General features: G+C 41.3%; 1 protein-coding gene across 1 annotated transcript; it reads left to right on the top strand.

Annotated features, from left to right (window-relative positions):
* The first annotated feature begins 28 nt into the window (after positions 1–28).
* Positions 29–14,614, top strand: TYW3 (tRNA-yW synthesizing protein 3 homolog). Its single transcript, XM_006775906.2, has 6 exons — positions 29–293; positions 1,455–1,535; positions 3,356–3,454; positions 3,669–3,740; positions 6,076–6,209; positions 14,142–14,614. The coding sequence occupies exons 1-6, from the start codon at positions 120–122 to the stop codon at positions 14,356–14,358; spliced, it is 777 nt and encodes a 258-aa protein (XP_006775969.1). The 5' UTR covers positions 29–119; the 3' UTR covers positions 14,359–14,614.
* Positions 14,615–18,953: the final 4,339 nt, after the last annotated feature.

Below are 18,953 nucleotides of genomic sequence, written 5' to 3'. Positions count from 1 at the left end.
CTCCCGAGAGCGCGACGCCGCGGAAGTTTGGCCCTTCCCGGCACCCGTCGCTCCAAGATGGCTGCCCCCAGGGTAGGCGAGGGCCACCGGCAAAGTGCAGACCCCAAATCCCAACCCGCATGGAGCGCCGCGCGGAGTTCAGCAGATGGAAGGCGCAGTGTCTGAGCAAGGCGGACCTCAGCCGGAAGGGCAGCGTGGACGAGGATGTGGCCGAGCTCGTGCAGCTCCTGAATGGGCGAGAACAGTTCTTTACCACCAGCTCCTGCGCGGGGCGCATCCTCCTCCTCGATGCGGTGAGCCTGCTCGGTGCCCTCCCGGCGGCGCCTGCCCGCTAGTGGGAACGCCAGGAGCCCTGTGCCCACCCCGGCGACACCTCGGTGCAGCCTGCTTGTGTGTGTGTCCTAGTGGGTGGTCTCGGTTTCTTTATCGGTGAAATTTAGAGGGTGGATTAGACCAGGGCCTTAAAAACGTGAGTGTGTCTGTGAGTCACCTGGAGATCTTTGGAAAGTCCGGAGTCGGATCCTGTAGGTGTAGCGCGGGGCCTGCTAGTCCGCCATTCTCACAAACCCCAAAGTGACCTGCAGGTGCCAGGGCTGAGGATGTGATTTTCCCAAATCGAAGGGAACGGAATCTCCAGCCTGGCCTAGCTGGCGGCTGCACCGCGGCCTGCGGGCCTGGGGGGGCGTAGCCGGTTAAGGTGGCCCCTGTCTCCCGGCGGCCCCTCCGCTCCGTCAGAGGAAGCACGGTGTCTGTCTGTCTGTCTGTCTGTCTGTCTGTCTATCTATCTATCTATCTATCTATCTATCTATCTATCACGGTGTCTATCTATCACGGTGTCAATCTAATCTAATCTAATCTAATCTATTTATCTAATCTATCTATCTAATCTATCGTGAGATGCGAAGCCCTGAGGCTGTGGCGTGATGCCTCGTAGATTCCAGCCCGGTTCTGGGAATTCCTGGCCCTGTGACTTGAGGACAGTTATCTAAGCTCACGCCCTCCCTGGGTCATGAAGTGAGGACAATAAAGAGCCGCGATCTTCTGCGACAGGCACCCTGGCGTGCTGCACTAATTTGTAAAACATGCAGGACCTGGCTACTCAGGGGCACTGACCTCTTTTCCCCGAGGTTGTTAAATACAAAAATGACAACAGCCAGCACAACAATAGCCGTCGGTGTGAATGAATCAAAACTACACCTGGTTGTTGCTTTTTCAGATTGGCAAAACATATAATTTTTATGTGTGTGTGCTGCAGAATTTTAGTAATTAGTTTATGTGTGCCATGAGATGAAAAAGGTTAAAAATCTCTGGTGTAGAGAAAATGGGGAAAGTAATTTAAAAATCACCACTTGGGATTATTAATTTAAGAAAGCCTACAATATGTTATGTGTTCACTGTACTTGCTATTTTTGTAAATGTATGATTACATTAGATTATGTTATTTTTCATTTTAGAATATAAATGGCTTTGAGGTTCAGAAACAAAACTGTTGCTGGCTCCTAGTTACACACAAGCCTTGTGTAAAAGATGATGTGGTAAGTTTTTATATGTAAAGTTAAAGAAATCACACTTTTTAATTCGTGGTCACTTTAAATACAGATGAAAAATAGAAAATTTAAGGTGATTTTTGTGCATAATTATTATGATGGTTTTTCTGAGTTGTGGGAGATAAAAGTAAAAATATGCATGCAAGCATTACTACGGCCGCTCGACACAACACATCCTCTTGGACATAGTAGAGAGTTCATGGACATCGGACACATATTGGATCCAAAGATTGAATTTTATTTCAGCTATTCTATAACTCAGTAACCTGGTACAAATCATGGAAGGAAAAGGGAGAAAGGGAGCCAGGAATAAGTCATTAGCATTATCTATATACTAGAGGCCCCGTGCATGGATTCGTGCACTGGTGGGGTCACTTGGTCTGGCCTGCACCCTCTCGCAATCCGGGACCTCTCGGGGGATGTTGGATAGCCAGTTTCGGCCCAATCTCCATAGGCCCAGTCTAGACAGGAGGGAGCCCGATCCTGTGCGATGAGCATCTGTCCCCTGATGGTCAGTGCACGTCATAGCAACCAGTCGTTTGGTTGTTCGGTCGATTTGCATATTAGTCTTTTATTATATAGGACTAGAGGCCCGGTGCACAAAAATTTGTGCACTCGGCGGGGAGAAGGGGGCTGTACTCTCTCGTAATACAGTTCCGCTGGCTCCTAACTGCTCACCTGCCTGCCTGCTTGATCGCCCCTAACCACCTCTGCCTGCCTCCCTGATAGCCCCTAACCATCTCTGCCTGCCTGTCTGATTGCCCCTAAACCCTTTGCCTGCCTGCCTGATACCCCTAACTGCTCCCCTGCTGACCTAATCTCTCCTAATCACTCTCCCCTGCTGGCCTGATTACCCCTAATCACCTCAGCCTCGGCCCCCGCCACCGTGGCTTTGTCTGGAAGACATCCAGTCTATCCGGTCTAATTAGCATATTACCCTTTTATTAGTATAGATAGATTACCATTATACTGATATAAATAAATTATACATTACCTGAATTGCTTCTTGAAAATCTTTGTATCATGCTGGATGATTTAGTTGCCTAGATTGAAATATTTAAATGAGTTCATATAAGTTTGTATTAATCAGGCACGTACATTACTGGTTCAGGTGCTCAAATGTGCATAGGTTGAATGAGTACCTATGGGTACTTATTCTCTTCTGCTACAGATTATCTTTGTGTCAGGAAAGTTAGCTACTAGCAACCCCAGCAGAAAAAGACTTCAGAAGATTCATGTACCATTCCTAAAGGACTCTGAGCCATCCCCCGAGATCAGTTATTTTTGCCAATAGAATGGAATTCTATCCTTGATCAGATCTAGGCACTTGGCATCTCTGATATTATGATAGTGGGAATGATGAGTGACAGGGCCATTATTAACAGTCCCGTGTGAAAGAGGGAGGATGCTGCCCAGGAATATTAGGCAAACAGAAATAACAACTGCCCTATATAAATTCTAGCGCAGACATAATAGTCCAACTTCTGTCTAGCAAGTATTTAAACAGACCTTCTACTACAGTCTTTACATACCCTGTTCCTTAATGGAAAAATCTGTTATGGAATTAAATACAGTAATAGTTTACTTTTGTAAAACGTGGTTGGGAAGAATGACACAGGAGGTATATGGGAGAATTAGAAATCATGTCTTTTAAAAGAATAAGCAGATTAATAAGTTTTTGGAGAAAGGACCAAGAAAGCCAAGTGAAAAGTTATTTCGGGAACAGAATGCTGGAGGAATCTAAAAGTCCCGGGGTTCAAAAGAAGAGGATCATATATTTGTGTCTGATACTAACATTTTTTATTTAGATTGCAGCTCTGAAAAAAGCGAATGGTGATGCCACTTTGAAATTCGAACCCCTTATTCTTCATGTGCAGTGTCGAGAGTTGCAGGATGCACAGATTCTGGTAAAACTTTGTAATTATGCTTGAATTTATTAGTATGTGGGTAGACTTAATTTTAAGCCATACAACTTCTGCCAAAATTTAATGCAGTAGTTTAATCAGGTAGTTTTTAATTAACCATAGGTTTGGGGTTATATATGTTTCTGCAGTTTGTAGAGTTTAACGGTTTGTCTGATTAGTCAGGTTATCAGAATCTAACAAATTTATTTTTTTACAGCATTCGGTGGCAATAGATTCTGGTTTCAGGAACTCTGGCATAACAGTGGGGAAGAGAGGAAAGACGATGTTGGTAAGATACCTTTTGGCAAAAAGTAATTCTTTGAGCATGAAGTGATCCAGGTTATTGAAATAATTTAGACTTGTACTTAGACTCCTGCCTTTAGTATCTTCTGACTCAGATCTTCTTGCCATTCCCTGTGTCAGAAACCTTCAGTGACTTATTTATTCCTACAGGGCAAAGTCCCAGAGATATTAGATGTACATTTGTGGTCTTATTTCATAGTGCTGTATACTCTCCCACTTTTAACCTGATTCTCTGTGCCCTCCTCATCTTAAATAGCCCCAATTTAATAAGCACCATGATACCATGGAAAGAATCACAGATAGGGGATCTGAAGTCCTCTGCACAAATACTGGCTGGCCCCCGGCTATGCTAAATGAACTTGGGTAAGCTCCCTCAGGGCCTGAATTTTCTCAGCCATACCAGGGGTCCAGCTAACTACTGCCATAGGGCCAAGTCCAGCCCACAGCAGTGTCGGATCCCACTACACCAATTGGACGAATCACTGTCTAAGATTGCTTTTGTGTTACAGTGGTAAAATTGAGTAGTTATGCCAGATACTATATGGTCCACAAAGTTGAAAATGTTTACTATCTGTCCTTTCTCAGAAAAAGTTTGCTGATCCCTGGGCTGGATAATCATTAAGGCACCTTCTAAGCTCCACATCCTCTCTTAGTCTTTTCCTGGCCAAGCTAGCCCCTGGTGAATTTGCCTTATTCTGATCTGCTGTAGTATTTACTGATTATATTTATTGTTTGGCAGGACGTGTATTATTTGCTCTTGAACTGGTTTCAGATTGTCCTCCATTCTAGCTCCCTAGCCTTTCCTATTTTCTATCCTGCTCACATCAATATTTCTTTCTTCCTTTCTCTTCCTCTCTTCCTAATACCAATAAAAAAATACATATATTTTAAATTTAGGGAAAAAAGAAGACCCCTGTAAAGCATGACTAACTAGAAAAGCAATGCCCATAGTACTGGTTTGTGTCCCCGTCTCATTCCCTGCTGCATCTGGTGACCTAGCAAGAACAGAGCCATTCTTCTACCTTCCTCTCCTTTGTCTTCCATATTCAATTAGTTACAAGTCCTATCACATCTGCCTCTTATTTCTCACACCTGAGTCCACCTCTCTAAGCCCTCTGTCATTGCCCCTACTTAAGTCCTCAGTGTCCCTCATCTGTCTTTACAGTGGGCTCCTGGCTGGTCTTCCTGCTGTCCATCTTCTTCAGTCCCTCCACCCAGTACTGTCAGAATCCCCCCTTTTGAAAAAGTGAGGGTCTCCAAATATTTTCCCTGATATTCAAGGCCTTACCCAAACTACTTTCCATCTACCTTGTTGATGCTCTTCTGCTAGCATACTTATATTCCAGCCAAATAAAAAATATATCGTGCTCTGTCATGTCTCCATAACTATAAATAAGTTGTTCCTCCCCCATTTTACATGTGGTAAAATTGATCTTATCCTTTAAAATCCCAACTCAAATGCCACCTTCCCATGAAACTGAGGCCTGTCTCATTTAGTTGTATCTCTTCTACATTTCTTTAATGGTTTGTGCGTGTGCACACTCAAGTGCACGTGGGCGGACATGTTTGTGTTTCCCCTGTCATAGCACCTATGTTGTGTTACAATTTTTTGTTCACGTGCTTATGTCTTATTCCAAAGTGTAAGCTCTTAAAGGAACCACGTTATATTCATCTTGTATCTTCACGTCTTACATAGGGCCTACATTGCAGATACTCAGTAAAGTTTCATTGAATTTATTTTTATTCTTCATGATAGTTTTGGTTGTTGTTCTTAATCTATATCCAGTGTTTGGATTTGCTTGTAACGTGCTGACTATTTCATCAACAGGATTACTAAGGTTGGCCCTAAAGCATCAAGAAAGCAGCCACTTTGTGAGATAGAACGGGCATGGCTTATTCTTATAACTGCACTCCGCTCAGGCAGCACTAAGAGGCTCTTTCAAATCCAGTCCATTTTGATTTTCCCTTGAAGCTTCTGTTGAGATTTCATTTATTTCTTTTCTTTAAATAGTCTATTAAAGCTTTCTAAGCTTTAGTGAAATTGAAACTGTTAAAAGTTATTGGCTTCTTTGATAGTATCTGCTTCTCTGAAAAATAATGTGTAGAATGACTTTCTTTAGAAATGACTTTACATGAAGGGAAAATCTATTTAATCTCCTGTGATCCAACTGTGTTTAGCTAACTTATATCAGAGCACAAACCTAAATGCTATAATGGAGCTAAACTATGTTTAAACACAACCCTAACTTGGAATTTTCTTTAGTTATCTTCAGTATCTCTAGCACATGAATCATCATGTCCGAATTGCTTGTTCCTTGAAGGCTGTCCGGAGCACACATGGCTTAGAAGTTCCATTAAGCCATAAGGGAAAACTGATGGTGACAGAGGAATATATCGACTTCCTGTTAGAGATAGCAAATCAAAAAATGGAGGAAAACAGGAAGAGAATTGAAAGGTACATTAATTAGATATGTTCATGTTATTTTTCTATGCCTAGATCATCTTTGAAAATATTAATATACACTTCAGTTTAAACTCCCAACTGCTTTTCTATATATAGCCTTATCATGAATAATAAAAAGATGATTAAAGTAATAGATGAAAGTAGGCCAGACTGTAATGGGTACTAAATGGAAGCATAAGCTACGTGGAGGAGAATGGGATGATTGACTGCCAGCAATGGGTATAAAGGAGCTAAACATAATCACTCAGGTAGGAAAGCCCAGTAGCCATGGGGACCATAACTGATCAAGTTAAAAGCAACCATGGGAGAGGTGCACACTGCCCCTTGGTGTGATCCCCTGGAGATGACCTAACCCAGAATCTCCTTTTTAGGAGAATATAGACTGGTTAATTTTTAGCCTGATAAATATTTTATACCTCTGGTGAATTTCCTACCCATCTCTTATCATGGATTAGATCTAGCATTGCCAGAATTGTCCTATTAGTAAAGATTATGGCTATTAGTTCACATCTTTATACTTCTCCTGTTCTTAAATTTCACTTAGGATGAATAAAATTTTTACAGTGCTTTCTTTTTTAAACTTTTTTCTAAGAATAGTCTTTTATATACAGAAGTGACTATTATGTTGCCTTTCTTATATAAGGACTAGAGGCCCAGTGCATGAAATTTGTGTACTCTGGAGGCGGGGGGCATCCATCAGCCCGCCCCGTGCCCTCTCGCAGTCCGGGAGCCCTCAGGGGATGTCTGACTGACAGTTTAGGCCTGCTTCTGGCTGGGCGCGCACTTATCACCAGGGGCAGCTCGGCATTGAGTGCCTGCCCCCTGGTGGTCAGTGTGTGTCATAGCGACCGGTTGTTCCCCAGTTCAGTTGATTTGCATATTAGCCTTTTATTATCTATACATACAAAATCCTACTATGCAAATAAACCAAACAGCAGAACAACCAAACAACCAGTCACTATGACATGTGCTGACCACCAGGAGGCACGTGGACCATGGCAGGCGTTGGCAATAGGTGGCAGAGAGTGGAACATGGCAGGCGTTAGCCACAGCGGGATGGTGGAGCAGGTGAGTGGGGGCACCAGACCAAGGCAGGGCGCCGGTTGCTGTCATCGGGCGAGCCTCTGCTGGTTGCTGAGAATTATTTGCTCCCATGCACCGCAGTCCCACCTGGCACTTGCACCTGCTGCCAACATTGACCCCACTCACACCCACTGCCAGCACCAGAGCCCCCGTTCACACCCACTGCCAGCTCCTGACGCCAGCCCCAATCACTTGGCACCATCAGTGGGTGCGAGCAGCAGCTGCCTGCCCCAATAGCCCCTTAGGGCTTTTCCACCTCCCCCTGCTCCTGAGGGGCAATCGAGGCAGCAGCCACCGCTCACACCTGCTGCTGGCGCCAGCCCCAATCACTCCACGCCATCAGCAGGTGCAAATGGGGCCGGCATCGTCAATGGATGGGAGCGGGGCTGCCGGCAGACAGGGGACTGGGGGCTGCGGTAGGAGGGGCCGGGCAGGGGTGCCGAGACCTGCCCCTGTGCCCACCTCAACCTCACAGTCCACAGTTCCTTTCAAGGTACACAAATTTGTGCACTGGGCCCCTAGTATAGGATAATACCACTGACCTACCATCAACAAGATGTGCATCTCTGAGTTACTCAAGTGGTATTGGCCAACTTAATATCATTTATAATTTCCTTTTCCCCTTCTCCCCACCTCCCTTGGCCACCTTTTAATCAGTCAATCTCTACCCAAGTAACTCTTGAATCATTATCTCTCCCCATCTGCCACTTCCTTCATTCAAGACCATTGCAATATTCACTTGTCTCATTGTAAAATGCTTCTAGTGTGTTTCTCTGCTAAGTGATTCTCCATATCACCGTCAGAATCCTATCTGTAAAATACAAAGCAATCCTATTGCTTAACTTGCCTGCTTAAATTTTTTTTTTTTTAATACCTAGAATTTTCTTTGAAGCAGCTAAGGCTGGAAGTGCTGATGGCAGCAGTCTCATGGTGGAAAGGGGTAGATCTCTGGAGCTAGAACTGAGTTCAGATCCAAAGTCTACCACAACTTACTCAACTCCCTTGGCTTTTTTTTTCTTATATCTAACTAGGGGGAAATACTTATCGTAAAGAACAATTTTAGTATATATTCAGTAGCATACCTATAATGATTAGTCCTGGCCCTGTTGTGTCATGGATTCTCCGGATCCAATAGCCCTTCTTATTCAATGACACATGAAGAGAGTAAACCAATAACCACAGCAGTATCACCATCCAGGCTTTCTCAACCAGGGCTCCTTATTTGAACAACAGGATTCACAAAATTATTCAAGTGACTATTTCTCAGTTCTCCCAGCAACAGTACTTGTCCCATTCTCGATACATTGGAGAGAAATTAATTATTATATACAGTGGATGTCTCAAGGCATTAGCTTAATTTTCTAAGAGGACTGTGGCTGAGAAAAGCTAGAGGTTACCTGGCCACAAAATGCTTTGAACAAACATTCTAAGTAAAGTAATAATTTCAAGTAAGCAACTGAAGAGTACCCAGTCATCCCACCAGACTGTAGTGTTTGAACTCTATGTAGGTACTTATTGGCACCATTCCAAACACTTACCACATCCATTCTATAGTATTCTGGTGAGGTTGTTGCTAAAGGATAGGAGGTAGCAAATCAGTTTTTCTGTTTCCTTACTTGAATTTCAACAAGATTATAAATATAGCCCAAGATCAAGTAACTACATTAGTACACCTGGTGAAGTTAATTGAGCCATGTTCACCAGCTATAAAATCAAATTATGTTTTAAATCCACTGACTCAAAGATATGTTTTGAGATTACAGTGTGCATGCTGCTATCAAGAGAGCCATGCTCATCATGTAAAATCAGTGAAAAATTAAAGAAGGGTAAAAAGTGTCTTAAGATACTGATTAGAAGATTACAAGTGAATTCAGAAAGGCTGTACAAATTAGGGAGCTCCTTTGGGAACAGCTGTGCTTTCAACCAAATGCAGAGAAAAAGTTACTCTTCTGATGTTGAAAAGAGAAAAAAATAATAAATACTGAAGGTGATGAGTTCTGCAATCAGACATCGAGTACTAAAATTGGTTTGTCATAGGACCAAAGTTTCACAATTAAAATAGCTATAATAAGAGAATTTTTAAAAGTCAAGATCCAAATGAGTAATATTTCATCAACAAGAAATTTTCTGCCAATGTGAAAAATCAAAGCCAAAGACTAAAATATTTTTATTTTTTATTTTTATTTATTTTTTTTAAATATATTTTATTGATTTTTTACAGAGAGGAAGGGAGAGAGATAGAGAGTTAGAAACATCGATGAGAGAGAAACATTGATCAGCCACCTCCTGCACATCTCCTACTGGGGATGTGCCCACAACCCAGGCATGTGCCCTTGACTGGAATCGAACCTGGTACCCTTCAGCCCGCAGGCCAACGCTCTGTCCACCTGGCCAAAACAGCTAGGGAGGGCACTAGTCTTATTTTTAAAAGTGGAACTAAAGCAGGTAAATAAACAACTTGTACATTTCCCTGTATACTTAAGATCAAAAAGGTAAATAATATAAAGTGAAAAAATATATATTTTCTATTCTGATAATTTTTCCCTCGACATACTTTCCCCTTCAGTTGTCCTCCCATAATTCCACTCCCATCACCAGCCAGCTTTGCATTCACCCTTGCAACTGGGACCAGGCATTGGGTTTTTACCAAAGAGCTTTTCATGATCTCACTTGGAGCAAAGTGCCCCCAGTGTGCTCCCACTTTAATTTATCTTTCTCATGGTGTGTTGAACTTGTCCTTACAGCTCTGCAAGCTCCCGTTAGACTCTGCCCTCCTTACCTCTTTTTCCAGCACCTGAGACAGGCCGTTGCATACATGTTTTTAAATAAAAATGCTAGAGCTTAGTTAAAATCTAAATGCATAATATATGAAAATAGCCTTCTTTGTTACTTGTGAATAATGGAAGCCTAAAAGGGTATGAAATTGTGCCTAGATTTTATTAAATTTTCCCTCCTATTTCAGAAGTCAAAGAAATTTCAGCTTTTTATTGCAAGTGGTCCTGAAATTGATCTGAAAGACAAGGATTCATTTTCACAGCGCTGGCCTGAAAAGTTCTCTAATGAAGAGAACTGAGTACGTGTTGCCCTGCAGCATGATAATCTTGACAACAGAGGTAGAAAAACTGAGGACAATTTGATTTTCTTTTCAGGAGAGAAAAGAAACAGTTGCCTGAATATACATTTCTTTTTACACTCCGAGCTCTCTTTGTTGCCTGTGAGAGCTGAGGAAATTACACTTTGAGAAGTGAACTTTAGAATGCTATGTAGAGGATCATAGAATGAGTAGAGAGCATGCAATTGAAAAACAAATTTCTGACTTAATGTGTAAGATAGTTTCCCAAAAGACTTTTTGAAAGTTCCCTTAAAAAAGGAAAAGGAGAAAGTATTTGAAGTTTTTATTCTTGCCTTTTAGCACAAAAGTGTCTTTGTTCCATTTACCAGTTGTTTTGTGGTACCTGAAGGATGTAGCTTTGAATTCTTAGGTTCTTTAGTGGAAGATTAAAGTAAGGCACTTGTTCCTCTATAATTCCTTTTTTTATGTGTGATAGACAAGATATTTTACACAAGCCGTTAATTCTCTGTGGTCATAAAAGAGAATTTAATCTTTTCTATAATTTTATAGGAATAGAATATAGTCAAGAAAAAACCCCAGCAACAACAAATAATATGGTTGCCTGAGTCGAACGTACAGGATTGGGTGGAGAATGATAGAAGATGAAGTTGCATATCATGGATAGCCTCTTATGATCAGCAAGGATGATTCTCCCATTTTGTGGCATGCTTGCATTTCTGTTTTAGATTAAATAAGTCATTCTGTTGGGTCATTATATTAAGCCATTCTAAATAGGCAGTTTGGAAGATGAGAAGAAAACCAGTCATTGTAGTCTCCCAGGATGATGGTCAGACCTTAGAGAGATCAAACCAAGTGTAGAAGTTTTCATAAACATAGGGACTGAACAGAATTTTTGGTAGATGACATAAGGGGCAGATGCAGGAGTTTAGCCTGGCAAAGTTTTGGTGAGCCATTTGAATTCTGACCTTGTCTCAACTCTGTGGTGGTGGAGTCAGCAGTCTCCACTTGAGAGGAATGCAGGGCAAATGGTGTCTTTGTGGGAGAGCCAAGTTTCAGTTCAGTAAAGATGTACAGGATACATTTAATGAAGAGGTTACCATGGAACAGAGTCTACAGAATTGTATGTCATTTAATATTTTTCAAAGCCTTTTGCTTGTAACTCTTACTGTACAGTTTTCCCTTTTATTATACCTCCACCATTGAGATTGACTTACTCATTGAAGTAATATCTATGAACACCTATTATGCCAGGCTTAGTGCTAAATATCAAAATGTAGAGTGTTGAGTATGTTAAGTTCTTGAAATATGGACAGGATGTGTAGCGATCATGTTAGGTATAATTACAATTGTGTGGAGTATTTGGGAATAGGTGGATATCTTAGTTTTTTAGGGAAATTTCAGAGCCTTTGCAAGTAGAACTAAGCCTGTTCATTGAATTAAAGAAAGGAGAAAATTGGTCCAAATAGCAATCTATTCTGTAGATGTCAAAAACTTCCTGTCATAGTCTCCCATTAAAATAGGACACATAAGCATGACAAGGTCCCTATGATGGATTTCTCATTTGCGATGAGAGAACAAGGGAGGTCTCAACCTCCCAGGCTTTCTAATTTGGGACCTAGGCTAATAAGTTACCTTTTTTGAAAGGTATTTATTCACTTATTTGGCATATTTTTGCTGAGTGTGTCAGCATTGTACTATATGCTACGAATATAACAGAAAACAAGATAGATGGGGAGTCTTGGTCTCATGGAGTTTACTATCTATAAAAATAGTCATCATAGAGAACTTACTCTGTGCCAGGCATTGTGCTAGGTACTTACATGTATCCTCTATAACAGGGGTCCTCAAACTTTTTAAACAGGGGGCCAGTTCACTGTCCCTCAGACTTTGGAGGGCCGGACTATAGTTTAAAAAAAAAAACTATGAACAAATTCCTATGCACACTGCACATATCTTATTTTGAAGTAAAAAAACAAAACGGGAACAAATACAATATTTGTATTTGCATGTGGCCCGCGGGCCGTAGTTTGAGGACCCCTGCTCTATAACCTCTGACAACCCTTGTAGATACAGGATAATGTCCAATTTTATAAATGAAAAAATCGGGACCAGGGAGGTTGGAATTAGCCAGCCTCAGCATTCCCAGGACAAGCTGGTGTGAAGCACATGCAGCACACCTGCCACCTCGATGCCTCCCACATATGCTGACGGCCACTGTCAGGCAGCATCTTGTCGGGTGTTAATGTGGGAGCAGAAAAAAAATGAAGCCCAATTTTCAGGGAGAAAATAGTACATCGGATGACAAAATTAACACTAAAACTCCGGTGGAAAAATGAGTAAAGGAAAAGAACAATTCACATTAAAAAAATAATAATTCAAATAGCTAATGCAAAACATTCAATTTCACTTGCCAACAGATAAATGAGGATTGAAATAATGAGCCATAGCCAGTTTGGCTCAGTGGACAGAGTGTAAGCTTGCAGACTGGGTTCAATTCCGGTCAAGGGCACATGCCTGGATTGAGGGCTCCATCCCCAGTGTGGGGTGTGCAGGAGGCAGCTGATCAATGATTTTCTCTCTCATCATTGATGTTTCTATTTCTCGCCCTCTCTCTTCCTCTCTGAAATCAATAAAAATATATTTTAAAAAAAGAAATAATGAGATACTGTTATCACCTATTCAAGTAAAGCATGTATTTTTAAGGTAATATTCAGTATATGAGTGAAGTGGTCTCTCAGGTATTAATATTAGAAGCATACTAAGTATCCATTCTGGAAAACAGTATTTTTCAAGAACCTTAAAATGTTTATACCTTTAACCATGTAGTTACATTTCTAGGTGTCTGTCCTCAGGGAAGAGCTAGAAATTCAGATCACATTGTTTTCAAAAATGTTTGTCAAATTGTTGTTTGTATTAGGGAAAATTTGAAAATAAATTAAAACCAATGTAGGTGACATAATGTTATACTATCATTAAAAAGCGCTATTTTGTAGCTCATTTGATTGATATAGAAAATGTTTTCAAGAAACTTTAAAAAACAGTATAAAACTATATGTAATACCACAATTGTGTAAAAGACGGTAGAAATATGTGTACATGTATAAATACATTAATTCAGAATACATTAATAAACTAGAAAGAATAAAAATAGTAAGAATCACTACTTGTATTTATAACTGCACATTATTTCCAAACTCTCTAAAATGAGTTTCTATTACATGTATGATTTTTTTTATAAAGAAAAAAATTGTTTTTACCTTCTTTGTTTGACAGGTATATGTGGAATAGAACATGAGGTAGAATAGAAATTGTCAAGAAGTGATTCCAGCCCTACCTCGTTTGCTCAGTGGATAGAGAGAGCATTGGCCTTTGGCATTAAGGGTCCCAGGTTCAATTCCAGTCAAGGGCATATGCCCAGGTTGCGGGCTTGATCCCCAGTATGGGCCATGCAGGAGGCAACCAATCAATGTTTCTCTCTCATCATTGATGTTTCTACCTCTCTACCTCTCCCCTCCTCTCTGAAATCAGTAAAAATATATTTTTTTTAAAAAAAGAAGTGATTCCAACTCAATTTTCAAGACTGTTCTTAGTAGAAAACATTCTGTTCCACAATTAAACAATAATAAAAGCAAAAATCATGTTATTTCTTTGACTCATTTTTTATTGAGGTTAATATGAGATCAAATTTATATAATTTAAGTTCTAGATGTATTTCAGTCATCCAGTTTCAAAACACTGATGTAACAGGAGTACTTATGTCTTTATAGGTTTTACAACTGCCTACAACATGCTTTGGAAAGAGAAAGTATTACTGACTTATATCCCAAAGAGAAAACCATCAAGAAAAGTAATTCATATTCTCATAAGAAAAAAAGAAACCGAGAAAAAGCAGATGGCAGATCTGTTACTGAAGACGGTGATAAAGAACTTGAAAATGATGATGATCCTGAAGTCAATGTAACTATCTTCCCTGAAGATTACTGAGATTTGGTTCTACAGTGTCTTTGGTGGAATAATGTTTCTAATAATTATTACAAAGCTGCTCTTTATAAGAGTATTTTAGTTTATTGAGTGTATCAGACATTCAGAAAAGCAAAATTTAATTTTTCTCTATATTTTAGAGACACCCATCTTATAAACATAGATGCCTTTTTAAAATAGCTATGTATAGTATTCATTAAGCACCATCTTTTAAATCACAGAAATTCATTACAAAAATAAAATTATGGTTGTTAATACATCTCCTCTTTTAAGTTTTAATTTCTACTTCTGCAAAACAACTATTATACCCTTTCAAGAGAACCTGAACATTAGGAATATTTGAATAAAAATTATAGCAATGTTTAACTTATTTTTAACATTTATTGCACCTCAGAATCATGTGTAGATCATGAAAAAATACAGAAAGGAACTGAGAATCTCCAGGGACAGTTAGCATGTGTATTTTTTTTAAAGCTCTCAAGTGCTTCAATTGTCAACTACAGGCTAAGAACCCCGTGAGCATTCCCAGCTTTCTGTTCAAGCCAGCTCATCCATTCCATCAGCCTTCACTTCCGAAGCACTCCCAGCTCTGCTGCCTGCCCAGACACCTGTGCCCGGCTAACTGCCGAGCCCTTCAGGAGAGCTGTTACTTGATGGAAGTTTTTGTTCCTTTCCTGGTTCTTGGGCTAGAGAGAGCAGGCCTTTATTGACTTCTCCTTCTTTTTTCTGAGCCCGTTGGCATTTCTGGTTGCTGGCTTTTCCAGTGCCGGGGGTATGCAAGGCAAAGGAAAACCCAGTGAACTCACTCTGTTGCTCTCCAGGTGCTGTGAACTCCAGCCGGTCCTCCCTCTCCAGCTTTTAGAGTCATCTTCTTTACAAATGTTGAGTTTTTAGTGACACTTAGTGGAAAGAACAGGAAAAAGTATATATACACCATCTTCCCAGAATCAGAAGTCTATGTTAAATTACTGCTGGTATCACGTCAGGTTATGGTTGAGGACACTGGAACCCAGCCACATAGCCACAGATTCCTTTATTCAGCGCTGCTCCCATCTCCCAGCTGGCATGCTTGGCTGCTCTGGCTTTAGGCTGCTGGAGCCTCCACCCTAAGACAGAAGGAAGTGCCTAGAAGTCTGTTTGCTATCCCCCTGCCCTGACACCCACCACCGCACAGTCAATAATGACAAAGGCTGCACATGGTGACTACGTTGCCTAGAAAGGGGATGAACTTGGACGTGCAATTGCCATCTGAGCTCCGAGTGGCATTAGGCTGAGGCTGGGACTTCACCCGAATCCTATCACATGTTTTCTACTCCCTGATCCACTTCTGGGAGCTCCTGATTAATCCATCACTTGAGTGGTGTCTTCTGGAAGAACATGACCTAACACAGGTGTTGACATTATGTTGGATGTATTTTAAAAAGTGATGGCATATACTTATTTGAAAGAGTTGCTGTTTTAATATGCTAGAATTTATATTTTTGGTATTTAGACAACGCTGTAAACATGATGCAAATTTATGATGTTAAGCACATGATTTTAAAAATTCTTTTGGGGCAGTAACTATTAACTATTGAGGATCACTTTTATAATACATCCTATATAATAAAAGCCTAATATGCTAAGTGTCCAGTGGCCCGGTTGGCTGTTCAATCAAAGTGTAATATGCTAATGACATGCTAAGGCCACTCAACCGCTTGCTATGACCTGCACTTAACACCAGGGGGCTGACAGTCGACTGGTCGACCAGTTGCTATGACATGCACTGACCACCAAGGGGCAGACGCTCCGACTGGTAGGTTAGCTTGCTGCTGGGGTCCGGCCAATCAGGACCGAGTGAGATGGGCCAGACGTGCCCTGGAGCCCCTCTTTGACTGGCCAACTTCCCACATCCCTCCCCGGCCTTAATTATGCACCGGTGGGGTCCCTCGGCCTGGCCTGTGCCCTCTTGCAATCTGCGACCCCTCAGGGGATGTCGGAGAGCCAGTTTCAGCCCGATCCTGCAGGCCAGGCCAAGGGACAACACTGGTGCATGAATTCGTGCATCGGGCTTCTAGTCCTATATAATAAAAGCCTAGGTGGCATCGCGTGATGTCGTCACAAGATGGCCACTACCACATCATCACAGAGATGGCCACCCCATGTCGTCACAAGATGGCCGCCACCACATCATCACAAGATAGCCACCCCCATGTTGTCACAAGATGGCTGCCACAATATGGCCACCCCCCACATCGTCACAAGATGGCCGCCACAAGATGGTTACCCCCATGTTGTCACAAGATGATCACCATAAGATGGTCGCCACAGATGGTCATCACAAGATGTCTGCCACAAGATGGCCGCAGGGGAGGGCAGTTGGAGGTGACCACGCTGGCAGGTTAGGAGCCAGTGGTCCCAGATTGTGAGGGGCTTGTCCCTGCATGATCAGGCCTAAACCAGTAGTCAGACTTCCCCTGAGGGGTCCCAGATTGGGCAGGGTGCAGGCCGGGCTGAGGGACAACCCCTCCCCCCAGGGTACGAATTTCGTGCACTGGGCCACCAGTACTATTATAGGAACCTAGTTGTGGGAATAATGGATTCTAGGTGAAGGAGTACTAGAAGTCCAATCAAGGAGATACCATATCGTTTAGGTCATAAAGAACAAGAGACAGGTTCACTTGACAGAGAAATAAATAAATAAATAAATAAATAAATAAATAAATTCAAAAAACCTCTTGCAGGCAGAGGAATGTGTAACATAATCAATGCACCTAACAGCATGATGTATACTCAGTAGTGTAAAGATTCCAGGAAAACTGAAATACAGTATGTGGTATGAAATCAGTGAAGCTGCCTGAAGCCCAATAGTGAAGCCTCGTGGTGTAGGGAGGAGGTAGACTTGTGTTTCCTAAATGGGGCTGTGCATCAGAATTACCCAGGGTAGGATAGAGCATGGGGGGCTGTGTTCTAATCTAAACCATCTACTTCCAGGTTGTACCCTATATCTCTCAAGCCAGAATCTTCAATCTGGAGTCCAGAAATTTTCATTCATTCATTTATTTATTTATTTATTTATTTATTTAATATTTTTATTGATTTCACAGAGGAAGTGAGAAGGAGAGAGAGTTAGAAACATCAATGATGAGAGAGAATCTTTGATCGGCTGCCTCCTGAACACCCCCTACTGGGGATCGAGTCCACAACCCAGGCATATGCCCTGAGCAGGAATCAAACCATGACCGCCTGGTTCATAGGTCAATGTTCAACCATTGAGCCACGCCGGCCAGGTGAGAAATCTTTATTTTTTAAACAACTCATCTAAGTGATTTGGATAAAATTAGACCAGCACTCTTAGAATTCACTGGCAACAGACTTAATCCTAAAGGTACTGAAAAATCTTTAATTACAAAAGAGGTAACATGACTAGATGTTGCAATGTATCTGGAGGGCTAAGCAGGAGCTTCCAAAATATGAATTAGTGAAGTGGCTGTCCTTATCCTTAGGTCTAAGGCAGCTGCCAGGAGGAATGGCAGCCTGTACAGCTGTGTAAGTTGAACTCTGCACAACTCCAGGAGGGGACATTCCCCATCGATGACAATATGAATGACACCCCATGAACCTGTGCAGTGCACATTCCTATATCCTAACATATACAGCCGTTCTGCCAGAAGGGAATTGGGCCAGGAAAGAAATCTTAGTCTTTATTCTTAGAATGTCTGGAACATTTCTTCTAATTTCATGAATAGAATATGGAAAAACCTGCAATGTAGGTAGATGGAAAAAGAAGAGAATTTAAAAGTAAGTCCTACATACATGGGGACTATAGGAAAAGTGTTGGGGTGGGCTTGGGGAAGGGCATTCTGTGGTAGAATGACTATGCAATCTGCTATTTAGAAATATGTCTAAAGGGCTAATAATTCAGTGACTTCCCTTCACTCATTTAAACTGATCCCTGAGGGACCTATGTACCCCAAAGGTCTATAACCTGAGTATATGCCTGAGAATCTGGAAGAGGGGAGCTGCCTCCCTTTGCCTTCACCTAGGGTAACCTCTTAGGTTAGTAGAGAAGGGAGACCATGTGCTGGTCATCAAACCACCAAGGAGATATTGAAGCCCATTCATTCTTTAGCATCCCTAAATATATTTTATTTATATGTTCAATCCACATACCTTATCAAAAATAATAACCACAAGTGGGCAATTTAGTAAAAACTTAATATATATAAGATCTTATTGAGAAATACCTTCTGGTTTATTTTCATTGTTATTGATCTACCCCAAAATAAAAGAATTCTTTTTCTTCCCCTAGGATGGAGGCAAGCATTTTTATTTCTAAGGCCTTATTTCTCCATTCCTCTATATCATCTATGAATTAACTACAGTTAAATCTTGAACAATGCAGGAGTTAGGGGTACCAACCCCTACACAGTCAAAATTTGAATATAATTATTGACTCTTTAAAAACTTAAATAATAATAGCCTACAGTTGACTGGAAACTTACCAACAATATAAATAATAGATGAACACATATTTTGTATGTTATATATATACATCATATATTATATATTGTATCTTACTAGAGGCCCAGTGCACGAAATTCGTGCACTTGGGCGGG

Source organism: Myotis davidii, unplaced genomic scaffold, assembly GCF_000327345.1.
Source record: "Myotis davidii unplaced genomic scaffold, ASM32734v1 scaffold128, whole genome shotgun sequence".
Lineage (NCBI taxonomy): Eukaryota > Metazoa > Chordata > Mammalia > Chiroptera > Vespertilionidae > Myotis > Myotis davidii.
The sequence above is the reverse complement of the archived record's forward strand: the minus strand, read 5'-3'. Positions and strand labels throughout refer to the sequence as shown.

What these genes read in the sequence shown, in the direction of transcription:
- TYW3 (XM_006775906.2), top strand. Translation starts at nt 120, where the DNA reads ATGGAGCGCCGCGCGGAGTTCAGCAGATGGAAGGCGCAGTGTCTGAGC. An exon ending in CTTGTGTAAAAGATGATGTG is followed by an intron (nt 1,536 to 3,355) that starts GTAAGTTTTTAT and finishes TTTTTTATTTAG; the next exon opens with ATTGCAGCTCTGAAAAAAGC. An exon ending in AACAGGAAGAGAATTGAAAG is followed by an intron (nt 6,210 to 14,141) that starts GTACATTAATTA and finishes ATGTCTTTATAG; the next exon opens with GTTTTACAACTGCCTACAAC.